Here is a 14,854-nt window from a genome sequence, read left to right as displayed (position 1 = left end):
ACATCCTCTCCTACATACACTGTTACAGTAACACACACAGATCAGATAGAGGACATCCTGTCCTACACACACTGTTACAGTAACACACACGGATCAGATAGAGGACATCCTGTCCTACACACACTGTTACAGTAACACACACGGATCAGACAGAGGACATTGTCTCCTTCACACAATGTTACAGTAACACACGGATCAGATAGAGGACATCCTGCCTACACACACAATGTTACAGTAACACACACGGATCAGACAGAGGACATTCTCTCCTACACACACTGTTACAGTAACACACGGATCAGACAGAGGACATCCTCTCCTACACACACTTACAGTAACACACACGGATCAGATAGAGGACATCCTCTCCTACACACACTGTTACAGTAACACACACGGATCAGACAGAGGACATCCTCTCCTACACACACTGTTACAGTAACACACACGGATCAGACAGAGGACATCCTCTCCTACACACACTTACAGTAACACACACGGATCAGATAGAGGACATCCTCTCCTACACACACTGTTACAGTAACACACACGGATCAGACAGAGGACATCCTCTCCTACACACACTTACAGTAACACACACGGATCAGATAGAGGACATCCTCTCCTACACACACTGTTACAGTAACACACACGGATCAGACAGAGGACATCCTCTCCTACACACACTGTTACAGTAACACACACGGATCAGATAGAGTACATCCTGTCCTACACACCCAGTTACAGTAACACACGGATCAGATAGACGACATCCTGCCTACACACAATGTTACAGTAACACACACGGATCAGACAGAGGACATTCTCTCCTACACACACTGTTACAGTAACACACGCGGATCAGATAGAGGACATTCTCTCCTACACACACCGTTACAGTAACGCACACGGATCAGATAGAGGACATCCTCTCCTACACACACTGTTACAGTAACACACACGGATCAGACAGAGGACATCCTCTCCTACACACACTGTTACAGTAACACACACGGATCAGATAGAGGACATCCTGCCTACACACACAATGTTACAGTAACACACACGGATCAGACAGAGGACATTCTCTCCTACACACACTGTTACAGTAACACACGCGGATCAGACAGAGGACATCCTCTCCTACACACACTGTTACAGTAACACACACGGATCAGACAGAGGACATCCTCTCCTACACACACTGTTACAGTAACACACACGGATCAGATAGAGGACATCCTGCCTACACACACAATGTTACAGTAACACACACGGATCAGACAGAGGACATTCTCTCCTACACACACTGTTACAGTAACACACACGGATCAGATAGAGGACATCCTCTCCATCACACACTGTTACAGTAACACACACAGATCAGATAGAGGACATCCTCTCCTACACACAATGTTACAGTAACACACGGATCAGATAGACGACATCCTGCCTACACACAATGTTACAGTAACACACACAGATCAGATAGAGGACATCCTCTCCTACACACACTGTTACAGTAACACACGGATCAGATAGAGGACATCCTCTCCTACACACACTGTTACAGTAACACACACGGATCAGACAGAGGACATCCTCTCCTACACACACTGTTACAGTAACACACACAGATCAGATAGAGGACATCCTCTCCTACACACACTGTTACAGTAACACACACGGATCAGATAGAGGACATCCTCTCCTACACACACTGTTACAGTAACACACACGGATCAGATAGAGGACATCCTCTCCTACACACACTGTTACAGTAACACACACGGATCAGATAGAGGACATCCTCTCCTACACACACTGTTACAGTAACACACACGGATCAGATAGAGGACATCCTCTCCTACACACACTGTTACAGTAACATACACGGATCAGATAGAGGACATCCTCTCCTACACACACTGTTACAGTAACACACACGGATCAGATAGAGGACATCCTGCCTACACACACAATGTTACAGTAACACACACGGATCAGATAGAGGACATCCTCTCCTACACACACTGTTACAGTAACACACACGGATCAGATAGAGGACATCCTCTCCTACACACACTGTTACAGTAACACACACGGATCAGATAGAGGACATCCTCTCCTACACACACTGTTACAGTAACACACACGGATCAGATAGAGGACATCCTCTCCTACACACACTGTTACAGTAACATACACGGATCAGATAGAGGACATCCTCTCCTACACACACTGTTACAGTAACACACACGGATCAGATAGAGGACATCCTCTCCTACACACAATGTTACAGTAACACACACAGATCAGATAGAGGACATTCTCTCCTACACACACTGTTACAGTAACACACACAGATCAGATAGAGGACATCCTGTCCTACACACACTGTTACAGTAACACACACAGATCAGATAGAGGACATCCTCTCCTACACACACTGTTACAGTAACACACACAGATCAGACAGAGGACATCCTCTCCTACACACACTGTTACAGTAACACACACAGATCAGACAGAGGACATCCTGTCCTACACACACTGTTACAGTAACACACAGATCAGATAGAGGACATCCTCTCCTACACACACTGTTACAGTAACACACACAGATCAGATAGAGAACATCCTCTCCTACACACACTGTTACAGTAACACACACAGATCAGATAGAGGACATCCTCTCCTACACACACTGTTACAGTAACACACACAGATCAGATAGAGGACATCCTGTCCTACACACACTGTTACAGTAACACACACAGATCAGATAGAGGACATCCTCTCCTACACACACTGTTACAGTAACACACACAGATCAGACAGAGGACATCCTCTCCTACACACACTGTTACAGTAACACACACAGATCAGATAGAGGACATCCTCTCCTACACACACTGTTACAGTAACACACAGATCAGATAGAGGACATCCTGTCCTACACACACTGTTACAGTAACACACACGGATCAGACAGAGGACATCCTCTCCTACACACACTGTTACAGTAACACACACGGATCAGATAGAGGACATCCTCTCCTACACACACTGTTACAGTAACACACACAGATCAGATAGAGGACATCCTCTCCTACACACACTGTTACAGTAACACACAGATCAGATAGAGGACATCCTGTCCTACACACACTGTTACAGTAACACACACGGATCAGACAGAGGACATCCTCTCCTACACACACTGTTACAGTAACACACACGGATCAGATAGAGGACATCCTGTCCTACACACACTGTTACAGTAACACACACAGATCAGATAGAGGACATCCTCTCCTACACACACTGTTACAGTAACACACACGGATCAGACAGAGGACATCCTCTCCTACACACACTGTTACAGTAACACACACGGATCAGATAGAGGACATCCTGTCCTACACACACTGTTACAGTAACACACACGGATCAGACAGAGGACATCCTCTCCTACACACACTGTTACAGTAACACACACGGATCAGATACAGGACATCCTGTCCTACACACACTGTTACAGTAACACACACGGATCAGACAGAGGACAGTACACGGACAGCCTGAACCAAGTTATATCACTGGACACTGACCTCTCCTATTGCTCTCTTATAACTCTGACAGCAGAAGAGAAAAGAAAGAGATTAGTATAGTATAGAGAATAAGAACGCTTCTCTCTGAAACATAACTAGAAGTTTTTTGTAGTGTGAACCACAATGGAGATGCTAGGTGGACCCTGTGTGGAAGATGACCACATTCCATTGGAAACATGCACGGTGAAAGCAATGGTAACTACAAGGACCCCCTTCCCCTATAGCATGTGTGTCCCCAGCGTCACAGACCAGTGGATGGGAGGTGGGACACTCACAGCTGGGCGTCCCGGCCGGGACCGATGCTCATCTCCTGGGGTCTTGCTGCCGGGGGGACTGATTGAAGACTCCTCCAGCTTATGGGGGGCTGTAAAAGATATCAGCTGTTACCGATGCCATGAGGTGTAGGAAAGAGCAGACAAACCCCGTTTCCCAGCATGCTCTGGGCCCTCCCGGTAGGTGCAGACAGGTCACACTATTCTGATGGACACAAGCTGCAACATCTACACCTCACAGGGTCACAGACAGCCCACTTATTATAGGATGCACCAGAACGTCTGTGGTCTCACCTATGCGGTTCCTCTCCAGAGATCCCGCCTGAGGAAGGTTTGGGTGAGGGGACTGTAGCAGGGAATCTCCTCTTTCCCAGCCGCTCTCGGCCCGGCGCAGGTCTGGGTTACTGGACGAGAGAGGTGATGAGAAACCACATGCACACATTCACACACAGCCTCCTTATCATCCCATTTAAACCGACTGCGGGCCTCCCTAGACCGCCCTCAGTGCCTGCGGGACTCCCTAGACCGCCCTCAGTGCCTGCGGGACTCCCTAGACCGCCCTCAGTGCCTGCGGGACTCCCTAGACCGCCCTCAGTGCCTGCGGGACTCCCTAGACCGCCCTCAGTGCCTGCGGGACTCCCTAGACCGCCCTCCGTGCCTGCGGGACTCCCTAGACCGCCCTCCGTGCCTGCGGGACTCCCTAGACCGCCCTCAGTGTCCGCGGGCCTCTCTAGACCGCCCTCAGTGTCTGCGGGCCTCCCTTGTCTGCGGGCCTCCCTAGACCGCCCTCAGTGTCCGCGGGCCTCCCTAGACCGCCCTCAGTGTCCGCGGGCCTCCCTAGACCGCCCTCAGTGCCTGCGGGCCTCCCTAGACCGACCTCAGTGCCTGCGGGCCTCCCTAGACCGACCTCAGTGTCTGCAGGCCTCTCTAGACCGACCTCAGTGTCTGCAGGCCTCTCTAGACCGACCTCAGTGTCTGCAGGCCTCTCTAGACCGACCTCAGTGTCTGCAGGCCTCCCTAGACTGCCCTCAGTGTCTGCGGGCCTCCCTAGACCGCCCTCAGTTGGTACGCCACATCTTTATCTGTCTCCTCAGTCGTACATTGCTATTGGCCACTAGCAGCCAATCTCAATACTTAAAAAGGACTATTTATTGCAGTAGCCCATACACAATGCATCTGTCCCCAGCCACTGTGTGTTTGTGCTGCAGTCGACCCGAATCTTCCTAAATCATTAACAGTCTCTAGCCAGTGGTCGGGTGACAAACCAGACCAGTGGGGCCACCAATAACTCCTACGATAGGGCGCTTTGTAATTTCCCTGCAAATGGTCATACAAGGGCACTGACAAGTAACGCCAATGAGAGGACAACACCGATGTACGGTGTTGCCGCAGTTAGCAGCGTATTCTCAGTCTTTGCAATATACTGAACTATGGGCCTAATAGGCTCTCCCCTATAATGTACAGATATCTCCCTTAAATGTGTTACCTGGCTCTCACAGCCTGGACCTGCCTGGTTCCTCCGGACCCACTTGTGTTCAGGGCTGTTGCTATGGACGTTGTTCGCTGAGGAACCTAAGATGGAAGGAAATGTGAGGGACTGATATAATGACATAGCCATTAACAGCACCTGTTGCCCTCACACACAGTGGAGGCAGCCATCTTGTAGTGACATCGGCCAAGTACTGGTTCAGCACACAAAATGGCCGCTACCACTGAGTTGAGGCGACTGGCCCGCATTAGAGAAATATGGAAGAAGCCAGACAGGTAATCATTAGTAAGTTAGGGGTGGATGACGAGAGAACAAGAGGAGGAAACCGAATCCCGATGAGACACAGAAGAGACCGAAGATGGACACAATCTGCAGTCCGTGTGTTAAGGAAGAGAGAAGCCAGGGCCCTGACTACTGCATCAGGTTATTGCAGAGAGAAAGTCGCATGCATTAGTCCGTGTGAGCCTGGTTAGAAGCACACGACAGAGAGAACTGTGGGAAAGGGCATCAGACAGGCAGAAACTTGCAGAGTGAAAACGGTAGGAACAGGAAGCGCCAAAGGCGGAATCAGATATACAAGAGAGCCCCTTGGGATTATGGGTAATAGATGGCAGCTGTTACAGAGGAGAGCAGATAGATGCAATCATGGAGACGATACATGGATTAACGGTTAGAAAATGCGGCCAGCAAGCGCCTATATACTAGTGCCAGTTTGGAAAGGGCATCAAGAGAGAGCAGATGAAGAACAGACAGGTGCAGCAGCTGCAGAGGTAAAGACGGAGAAGTCACCGCCGGACAGGACGCAGTAAAATGCAGAGGACAGCAAAGCGTAGACTCATTACCAGCAGCACAGGAGAGAGCTCTGTGTCTGCGTTACCTTGGGAGGAGGGACCTCCGGCTCCAATTTCACCCAGGGTCCCCTGTCTGGCTGGGCTGAGGGTACAACCGCATCAGGGGAGGGGTCTGAGCTCTGACGGGCGAGCTGGCCGCGTGAGGCCGGAGGGATCATAGCGGGCTGGCGGCTGGTGACGTGAGCTGCTGGCGGGTCTTGCAGGGAATTGGGCCGTGGGTTGGGTTTCAGGGCCATGCGGTTTTGTGGGGTGGCGCGGAACGGCTGGGATGGAAGAGATGGATGAATGGATACACAAATGGGTGGATGGCGATTTGTCACAGGAGACTGAATCCCCATATACACAAAGCTAGGTAACATTGGACTGAGTGCTGGAGATACAGGTTACGTGTTACACAGGAACATATCTCTATACTGATCACTAAATAAGAACTTAGCAGGCTAATACAAGGTTCTCTCCCCTATGGAAGGGCTCCTTACTATACAATAACATGACATAATCCGTCATAATCACACGGCGGCTTAATCAGTTACAAATAGGAATTATGAGGATTTGCGTCTGGAGAGTAGCAAGCTATACAGACGTAAGGTATTACTTTACTTGCGCCCCGTAGGCAAAGTACATTAAATCTATTATACTGGTATCGCAGTGCGCTAAACGTTCAGCGGAAAGGACCCTCATCCTGTTCCCAAACGTTGCCGGCCCAAGACTGCGAGATCCAACTGCAGGATCAAAAATCTCTAATGCGAGAGAGGCACCGCAGAGCACCGTCTTCCTACCAGAGCAGAAGTACAGAAAGAGCGTCTGGATCTAGTCATGTGACGTCGACCTCCCGAAGCAAGACGCCAGGCCGATGGTGCCGCGCAGGAACGAATGGATGGCGTGAGAGCGCCGCAGACGTATTATAGAACAGATGACCCAGGAGAGAGATCTGCCAGCAGCGCACGTGGAGACCCCGAGCTGCTTGTGGCCTACAAGCTTTATCGGTGTAAGGGTCTGCTGCTACAACCTGTCACAGTGTATTCCTGTAAGCAGAGACTATGCACAGGGGGGTCTCAGCTACACGCACAGCTACCCGCAACTGCCCCCAGCGACACGTTCTTTGCGAGCCAGATTGCACCCGGTCGCAGGGTTTACAAGAAGCGCAGAGTAGTAAAACGCTGTCCTGATATATTACCTATCACTGCGTAATAAATAAGGGGGTCAATTCTATTCAGCGACAGTTGAATAGTGCCGGAAAATAAGCTCCCGACGCTATTCAATTCAGCTCCAGTTAAGTCGGCGATGGCCAGTTCTCGCCGACTAAACAGGTTGAATTGTCGGGAGAACGGGCATTCTCCAACTTAACTTCCCGGCGCAAGGCTGATTCCCAACAGAATAAGCCTCGCGGCAGCACTTTTGTCGGGTTTCTTCTCTCATCCCCCGGGGATGAGAGAAGAATTCCCGACAATTGAGGGTCACTTGTCGCTGTATTGAATAGCGCCGGGAGCTATTCAACTGTCAGTGAATTGAATCGACCCCAATGAGACCCGGCGGACACTTACCGCCACCTGTAACACGGATCATAATAGGGAATGCACATCATAAAAAATATTTAGTCCATTACCTGTGATGCTTCATATTTAAACAAACTGGGGTCAATTCAATTAGCCGACAGTTTTAATAGCGCCGGGAATTAGCTGCCGGCTCTATTCAATACAGCGCCATGTCACACTTAATTGTCGGTATTTCTTCTCGCACCTCCTGGGGGTGCGAGTAGAAATCCGACAAAAGTACTGTCGCGCGGCTGATTCTGTCGGGGATCAGCATCGCGCCGGGCAGTTAAGTCGGAGAATCCCGACAAATCAACCTGTTAAGTCCGGGAGAACGGGCATTCGCCGACTTAACGTGAACAGAACTGAACAGCGACGGGAGCCAATTCCCAGCTCTATTCAACTGTCGGCAAATTGAATTGACCCCACTGATCGGGTTTGAGTCCTGCTCTTAGCAATGACTTCAGGTTACAAAGCATTTTGGGCCACATATTCAACGAACGTTGAGTGGTTATAGAGACCACCACTAGAGGGTGCTGTCCTACCTTGTGTTCCTGGATGTCTAGCGGCCGCTGTGAGGGAGGGGTTTGTGTAGGGGTCCCGGCACACTCCACGGATCCCAGCTTGGTGATGGAGAGCGGAGAGCTCTGCTTGTTCAGCCGCGAGCGTTCCTCCACCTCAAGGAAAAGACATTTATAGCCATGAGCCCTCATAGGAGGTATTGGGAGCCAGTGTGATTTCTCATCGCTCCTGAGGACTGTGGGTAATCGGCGGGCCTACCTCTCTAGCCCAGGCGGGCTTCTCGCTGGGGTTCATGACGGCCCGGTTATAGTGATAGAGGGGCTTCTTCTCCTGCTGCTGGTGTTGCTGCTGCTGCAGGGACTTCAGGTAGGCGTGCTCCTGCTGCAGTTGCCGCTGCAGACGCTCCGACTGGCGCTGCTCCTCCAGCTGTTTGCGCTTGTACTCCTGCCCAGACAAAGCTTGCTGAGTGCGTCTGCCAGTAGCAATGCCACGTAACACTGTCGGCTGCGGGTGACGCTATCACTGGCTATACACCCAGTACAGACACACAGTAAGTACAACGTCACAAGTGTAAGGGAGAGACGAGAGGGACGCAGAGTGGAAGGAAAGGGACAGGTTCATCCTAAATTATGTCTCCCCTAGGACCTGTTTCCAGTCTAACAGTGTGACATGGGCACTCCGCTGCCAAGTAGGTGATATGGAGGTCACCGGCGCTCAGCTGGGTGTAGCAGTGTGCATGTACAGGACGTGGGGTGGTGATGTAGCAGAGCGGGTGTAAGCACAGTACACGGTGGCTGGGTGTAGTAGTGAGTGCATGTACAGAGCATGGGGTGGTGATGTAGCAGAGCGGGTGTAAGCACAGAACGCGGTGGCTGGGTGCAGTGGTGTGTACAGTACAGGGTGGCAGGGTGCAGTAGTGTGTACAGTACAGGAAGACAGCACGTGGAGGATGGGTGCAGTGGTGTGTACAGTACAGGGTGCAGTGGTGTGTACAGTACAGGGAGACAGCACAGGGTGGCAGGGTGCAGTGGTGTGTACAGTACAGGGAGACAGCACAGGGTGGCAGGGTGCAGTGGTGTGTACAGTACAGGGAGACAGCACAGGGTGGCAGGGTGCAGTGGTGTGTACAGTACAGGGTGGCAGGGTGCAGTGGTGTGTACAGTACAGGGAGACAGCACGTGGAGGCTGGGTGCAGTGGTGTGTACAGCACAGGGTGGCAGGGTGCAGTGGTGTGTACAGTACAGGGGGAGAGCACGTGGAGGCTGGGTGCAGTGGTGTGTACAGTACAGGGAGACAACACAAGGTGGCTGGGTGCAGTAGTGTGTACAGCACATGGTGGCTGGGTGAAGTGCTGCGTACAGTACAGTGAGACAGCACATGGTGGCTGGGTGCAGTGGTGTGTACAGTACAGGGAGACAACACAGGATGGCTGTGTGCAGTGGTGTGTACAGTACAGGGAGACAGCACAGGATGGCTGTGTGCAGTAGTGTGTACAGTACAGGGAGACAGCACAGGGTGGCAGGGTGCAGTAGTGTGTACAGTACAGTGAGACAGCACATGGTTGTTGGGTGCAGTGGAGTGTACAGTACAATGAGACAGTACAGGGTGGCTGGGTGCAGTGGAGTGGTGTGTTCAGTACAGTGAGACAGCACATGGTGGCTGAATGCAGTGGTGTGTACAATACAGGGAGACAGCACGTGGTGGCTGGGTGCAGTGGTGTGTACAGTACAGTGAGACAGCACATGGTGGCTGGGTGCAGTGGTGTGTACAGTACAGTGAGACAGCACATGGTGGCTGGGTGCAGTGGTGTGTACAGTACAGGGAGACAGCACAGGGTGGCTGGGTGCAGTCGTGTGTACAGTACAGGGAGACAGCACAGGGTGCCTGTGTGCAGTGGTGTGTACAGTACAGGGAGACAGCGCAGGGTGCAGTAGTATGTACAGTACATGGATATAGCACAGGGTGGCAGGGTGTAGTGGTGTGTAAAGTACAGTGAGACAGCACATGGTGGCTGGGTGCAGTAGTGTGTACAGTACAGGGAGACAGCACATGGTGGCTGGATGCAGTAGTGTGTACAGTACAGGGAGACAGCACAGGGTGGCAGGGTGCAGTAGTGTGTACAGTACAGGGAGACAGCACAGGGTGGCAGGGTGCAGTCGTGTGTACAGTACAGGGAGACAGCACAGGGAGGCAGGGTGCAGTGGTGTGTACAGTAAAGGGAGACAGCACAGGGAGGCAGGGTGCAGTGGTGTGTACAGTACAGGGAGACAGCACATGGTGGTTGGGTGCAGTGGTGTGTACTGTACAGTGAGACAGCACATGGTGACTGGGTGCAGTGGTGTGTACAGTACAGGGAGACAGCACGTGGTGACTGGGTGCAGTAGTGTGTACAGTACAGGGAGACAGCACGTGGTGGCTGGATGCAGTAGTGTGTACAGTACAGGGAGACAGCACAGGGTGGCAGGGTGCAGTGGTGTGTACAGTACAGTGAGACAGCACATGGTGGTTGGGTGCAGTGGTATGTACTGTACAGTGAGACAGCACATGGTGGTTGGGTGCAGTGGTGTGTACAGTACAGGGACACAGCAAATGGTGGCTGGGTGCAGTAGTGTGTACAGTACAGGGTGGCTGGGTGCAGTACAAGGAGACAGCACATGGTGGCTGGGTGCAGTGCTGCGTACAGTAAAGAGAGATAGCACATGGTGGCTGGATGCAGTAGTGTGTACAGTACAGGGAGACAGCACAGGGTGGCAGGGTGCAGTGGTGTGTACAGTACAATGAGACAGCACAGGGTGGCACGGTGCAGTGGTGTGTATAGTGAGACAGCACAGGGTGGCACGGTGCAGTGGTGTGTACAGTACAGGGAGATAGCACGTGGAGGCTGGGTGCAGTGTTGTGTACAGTACAGGGAAACAGCACAGGGAGGCAGGGTGCAGTGGTGTGAACAGTACAGGGAGACAGCACACGGTGGCAGGGTGCAGTAGTGTGCACAGTACATGGAGATAGCACAGGGTGGGAGGGTGCAGTGGTGCGTAAAGTACAGTGAGACAGCACATGGTGGCTGGGTGCAGTGGTGCGTACAGTACAGGAAGACAGCACATGGTGGCTGGGTGCAGTGGTGTGTGTACAGTACAGTGAGACAGTACATGGTGGCAGGGTGTAGTGGTTTGTACAGTACAAGGAGACAGCAGATGGTGCGTGGTTGCAGTAGTGTGTACAGTACAGGGAGACAGCACGTGGTGGCTGGGTGCAGTGGTGTGTACAGTACAGGGAAATATCAGTGGTTGGCTAGGTGCAGTGGTGTGTACAGTACAGGGAGACAGCATATGGTGGCTAGGTGCAGTGGTGTGTACAGTACAGGGAGACAGCATATGGTGGCTAGGTGCAGTGGTGTGTACAGTACAGGGAGACAGCATATGGTGGCTAGGTGCAGTGGTGTGTACAGTACAGGGAGACAGCATATGGTGGCTAGGTGCAGTGGTGTGTACAGTACAGGGAGACAGCATATGGTGGCTAGGTGCAGTGGTGTGTACAGTACAGGGAGACAGCACATGGTAGCTAGGTGCAGTGGTGTGTACAGTACAGGGAGACAGCATATGGTAGCTAGGTGCAGTGGTGTGTACAGTACAGGGAGACAGCACATGGTAGCTAGGTGCAGTGGTGTGTACAGTACAGGGAGACAGCATATGGTAGCTAGGTGCAGTGGTGTGTACAGTACAGGGAGACAGCACATGGTAGCTAGGTGCAGTGGTGTGTACAGTACAGGGAGACAGCATATGGTAGCTAGGTGCAGTGGTGTGTACAGTACAGGGAGACAGCACATGGTAGCTAGGTGCAGTGGTGTACAGTACAGGGAGACAGCAGATGGTAGCTAGGTGCAGTGGTGTACAGTACAGGGAGACAGCATATGGTAGCTAGGTGCAGTGGTGTGTACAGTACAGGGAGACAGCACATGGTAGCTAGGTGCAGTGGTGTACAGTACAGGGAGACAGCACATGGTAGCTAGGTGCAGTGGTGTGTACAGTACAGGGCGACAGCACACGGTAGCTAGGTGCAATGGTGTGTACAGCACAGGGAGACAGCATATGGTGGCTGGGTGCAGTGATGTGTACAGCACAGGGAGACAGCATATGGTGGCTGGGTGCAGTGATGTGTACAGTACAGGGAGACAGCACACAGTGGCTGGGTGCAGTAGTGTCACAGTGTGTGCGGGGGAGGAGCAGAGGCCGCACTGTAATAAGTAACAGGAATGAGCGGGCATTTACCAGTAACAGGGCCTGTTCCTGCAGAAGCTGCTGCTGTAGAATCTCTAACTGTCTCTGTTCTTCCTCTAACTTGTGCCTGATATACTCCTATGAGGAGAGATACAGAAAGAGCCAGGAGACAGACGGAAGAATCATAGAAAACACAGGTGGGAAGGAGGAAACGCCCGGTGTTACACAGGAATATCCCCTTCCGCCACAGGGTAACAGACAAGGACCACGTGAGAATTACTCCCCCCCTCCCCCACAAAGCAATTATCAGGGGGGGAACCACTGCAAGGTACAGACAGAGACTGGGGCCAGTGATGACAGGAACAGGGGCCAAATCCTACAGCGTGACAGTCACAGGTAGCAGATAACACTATACACAAACCCTGCAGTGTCCTGTATTGTAGCATAGCGCCCGCAGATATGAATGCGCCACTGTCCTGTATTGTAGCATAGCGCCCGCAGATATGAATGCCCCACCGTCCTGTATTGTAGTATAGCGCCCGCAGATATGAATGCGCCACTGTCCTGTATTGTAGCATAGCGCCCGCAGATATGAATGCGCCACCGTCCTGTATTGTAGCATAGCGCCCGCAGATATGAATGCCCCACCGTCCTGTATTGTAGCATAGCGCCCGCAGATATGAATGCGCCACTGTCCTGTATTGTAGCATAGCGCCCGCAGATATGAATGCCCCACCGTCCTGTATTGTAGCATAGCGCCCGCAGATATGAATGCGCCACTGTCCTGTATTGTAGCATAGCGCCCGCAGATATGAATGCCCCACCGTCCTGTATTGTAGTATAGCGCCCGCAGATATGAATGCGCCACCATCCTGTATTGTAGCATAGCGCCCGCAGATATGAATGCCCCACCGTCCTGTATTGTAGCATAGCGCCCGCAGATATGAATGCCCCACCGTCCTGTATTGTAGCATAGCGCCCGCAGATATGAATGCGCCACTGTCCTGTATTGTAGCATAGCGCCCGCAGATATGAATGCCCCACCGTCCTGTATTGTAGCATAGCGCCCGCAGATATGAATGCGCCACTGTCCTGTATTGTAGCATAGCGCCCGCAGATATGAATGCCCCACCGTCCTGTATTGTAGTATAGCGCCCGCAGATATGAATGCGCCACCATCCTGTATTGTAGCATAGCGCCCGCAGATATGAATGCCCCACCATCCTGTATTGTAGTATAGCGCCCGCAGATATGAATGCGCCACCGTCCTGTATTGTAGCATAGTGCCCGCAGATATGAATGCCCCACCATCCTGTATTGTAGCATAGTGCCCGCAGATATGAATGCGCCACCATCCTGTATTGTAGTATAGCGCCCGCAGATATGAATGCGCCACCATCCTGTATTGTAGTATAGCGCCCGCAGACTTTTGAATGTGCCCTCATCCTGCAGTGTGACACAGTGCCAGTTGTTAGACATTTGCCTCCCCCCTGTGCTGCAGTGCCCGCAGATATGAATGTGCCTCCACATCCTGGATTGTGGCGCAGAACCTGCAGTTCTGGAAAAGCCATCATCCTGCAGTGCAGTGCGTGCCCGCAGATATGAATGTACCACTGTCCCGCAGTATAGCATCGCACCCACATATGCATATATCCACCCTGGATTGTGGCGCAGTGCATGCAGTTTTGAATGTGTCCTCATCCTGCAGTGTGGTGCAGTGCACCTACACATGAATAAGCCTCTGTCCTGCAGTGTGCCCGCAGATATGAACGTGCCACCGTCCTGCAGTGTGGGGTAGTGCCCAGAGTTATGAACAAGCCTCGTCCAGCAGTGTGGGCCAGTGCTATCAGATATAAATGTGCCACCGCCTTGCAGTGCAGCGCAGTGCCCGCAGTTTTGAAAAAGTCCTCACCCTGAAGTGCAGTGCAGTGCCCAAAGTTATAAATGTGCCTCCGTCCTGCAGTGCCCGGTCATGAACATGCCACCGTCCTGCCCTTTCCCTGGAGACTAACCTGCTCCCTCTCCGCCATGCGCCTCTCCTCCTCCCGGCGGATGTCATCGCGCCTCCTCTGCTGTTCCTTCTCCTGCTGCTTCCTCTGCTCTCTCTCCCGGTGCTGTTGCTGCAAACGGGACAGGAATGAGCGCACTGCAGTAAATGTAACCGACGTGAGGATATAAGCTCCTCAGCCAAGCACCTATGAAATAAAACTCACTTTACAGGAGACAAACCACAGGCAGGGAAAGAATAACCATTCATGGGACCAGCTAACCACACGGACTTTCCATAGATCACTGCCGAGTATTCTTGGCTCACACTGAGGCATACAATAAAAACCACAGTGTCTGGTCCCAGCCAGCCC

At 52.0% G+C, this 14,854-nt stretch overlaps 1 protein-coding gene across 6 annotated transcripts in view; it reads right to left on the bottom strand.

Annotated features, from left to right (window-relative positions):
* MINK1 (misshapen like kinase 1) overlaps positions 1-14,854 on the bottom strand; it is a 116,863-nt gene that overhangs the window by 18,844 nt on the left and 83,165 nt on the right. The window contains exons 13-21 of one of the 6 annotated variants that reach the window (XM_063930784.1): positions 14,507-14,614; positions 12,546-12,632; positions 8,539-8,724; positions 8,304-8,435; positions 6,253-6,489; positions 5,373-5,458; positions 4,181-4,290; positions 3,890-3,978; positions 3,615-3,638 (exon numbers count right to left, since the gene is read on the bottom strand). In XM_063930784.1, coding sequence (XP_063786854.1) covers positions 3,615-3,638; positions 3,890-3,978; positions 4,181-4,290; positions 5,373-5,458; positions 6,253-6,489; positions 8,304-8,435; positions 8,539-8,724; positions 12,546-12,632; positions 14,507-14,614 — 1,059 coding nt within the window. The remainder of the gene's footprint in view (positions 1-3,614; positions 3,639-3,889; positions 3,979-4,180; positions 4,291-5,372; positions 5,459-6,252; positions 6,490-8,303; positions 8,436-8,538; positions 8,725-12,545; positions 12,633-14,506; positions 14,615-14,854) is intronic. The other 5 variants (XM_063930786.1, XM_063930785.1, XM_063930788.1 and 2 more) reach the window with 5 other exon arrangements.

The sequence above is a fragment of the Pseudophryne corroboree genome, chromosome 6 (assembly GCF_028390025.1).
Source record: "Pseudophryne corroboree isolate aPseCor3 chromosome 6, aPseCor3.hap2, whole genome shotgun sequence".
Taxonomy (NCBI): domain Eukaryota; kingdom Metazoa; phylum Chordata; class Amphibia; order Anura; family Myobatrachidae; genus Pseudophryne; species Pseudophryne corroboree.
The sequence above is the reverse complement of the archived record's forward strand: the minus strand, read 5'-3'. Positions and strand labels throughout refer to the sequence as shown.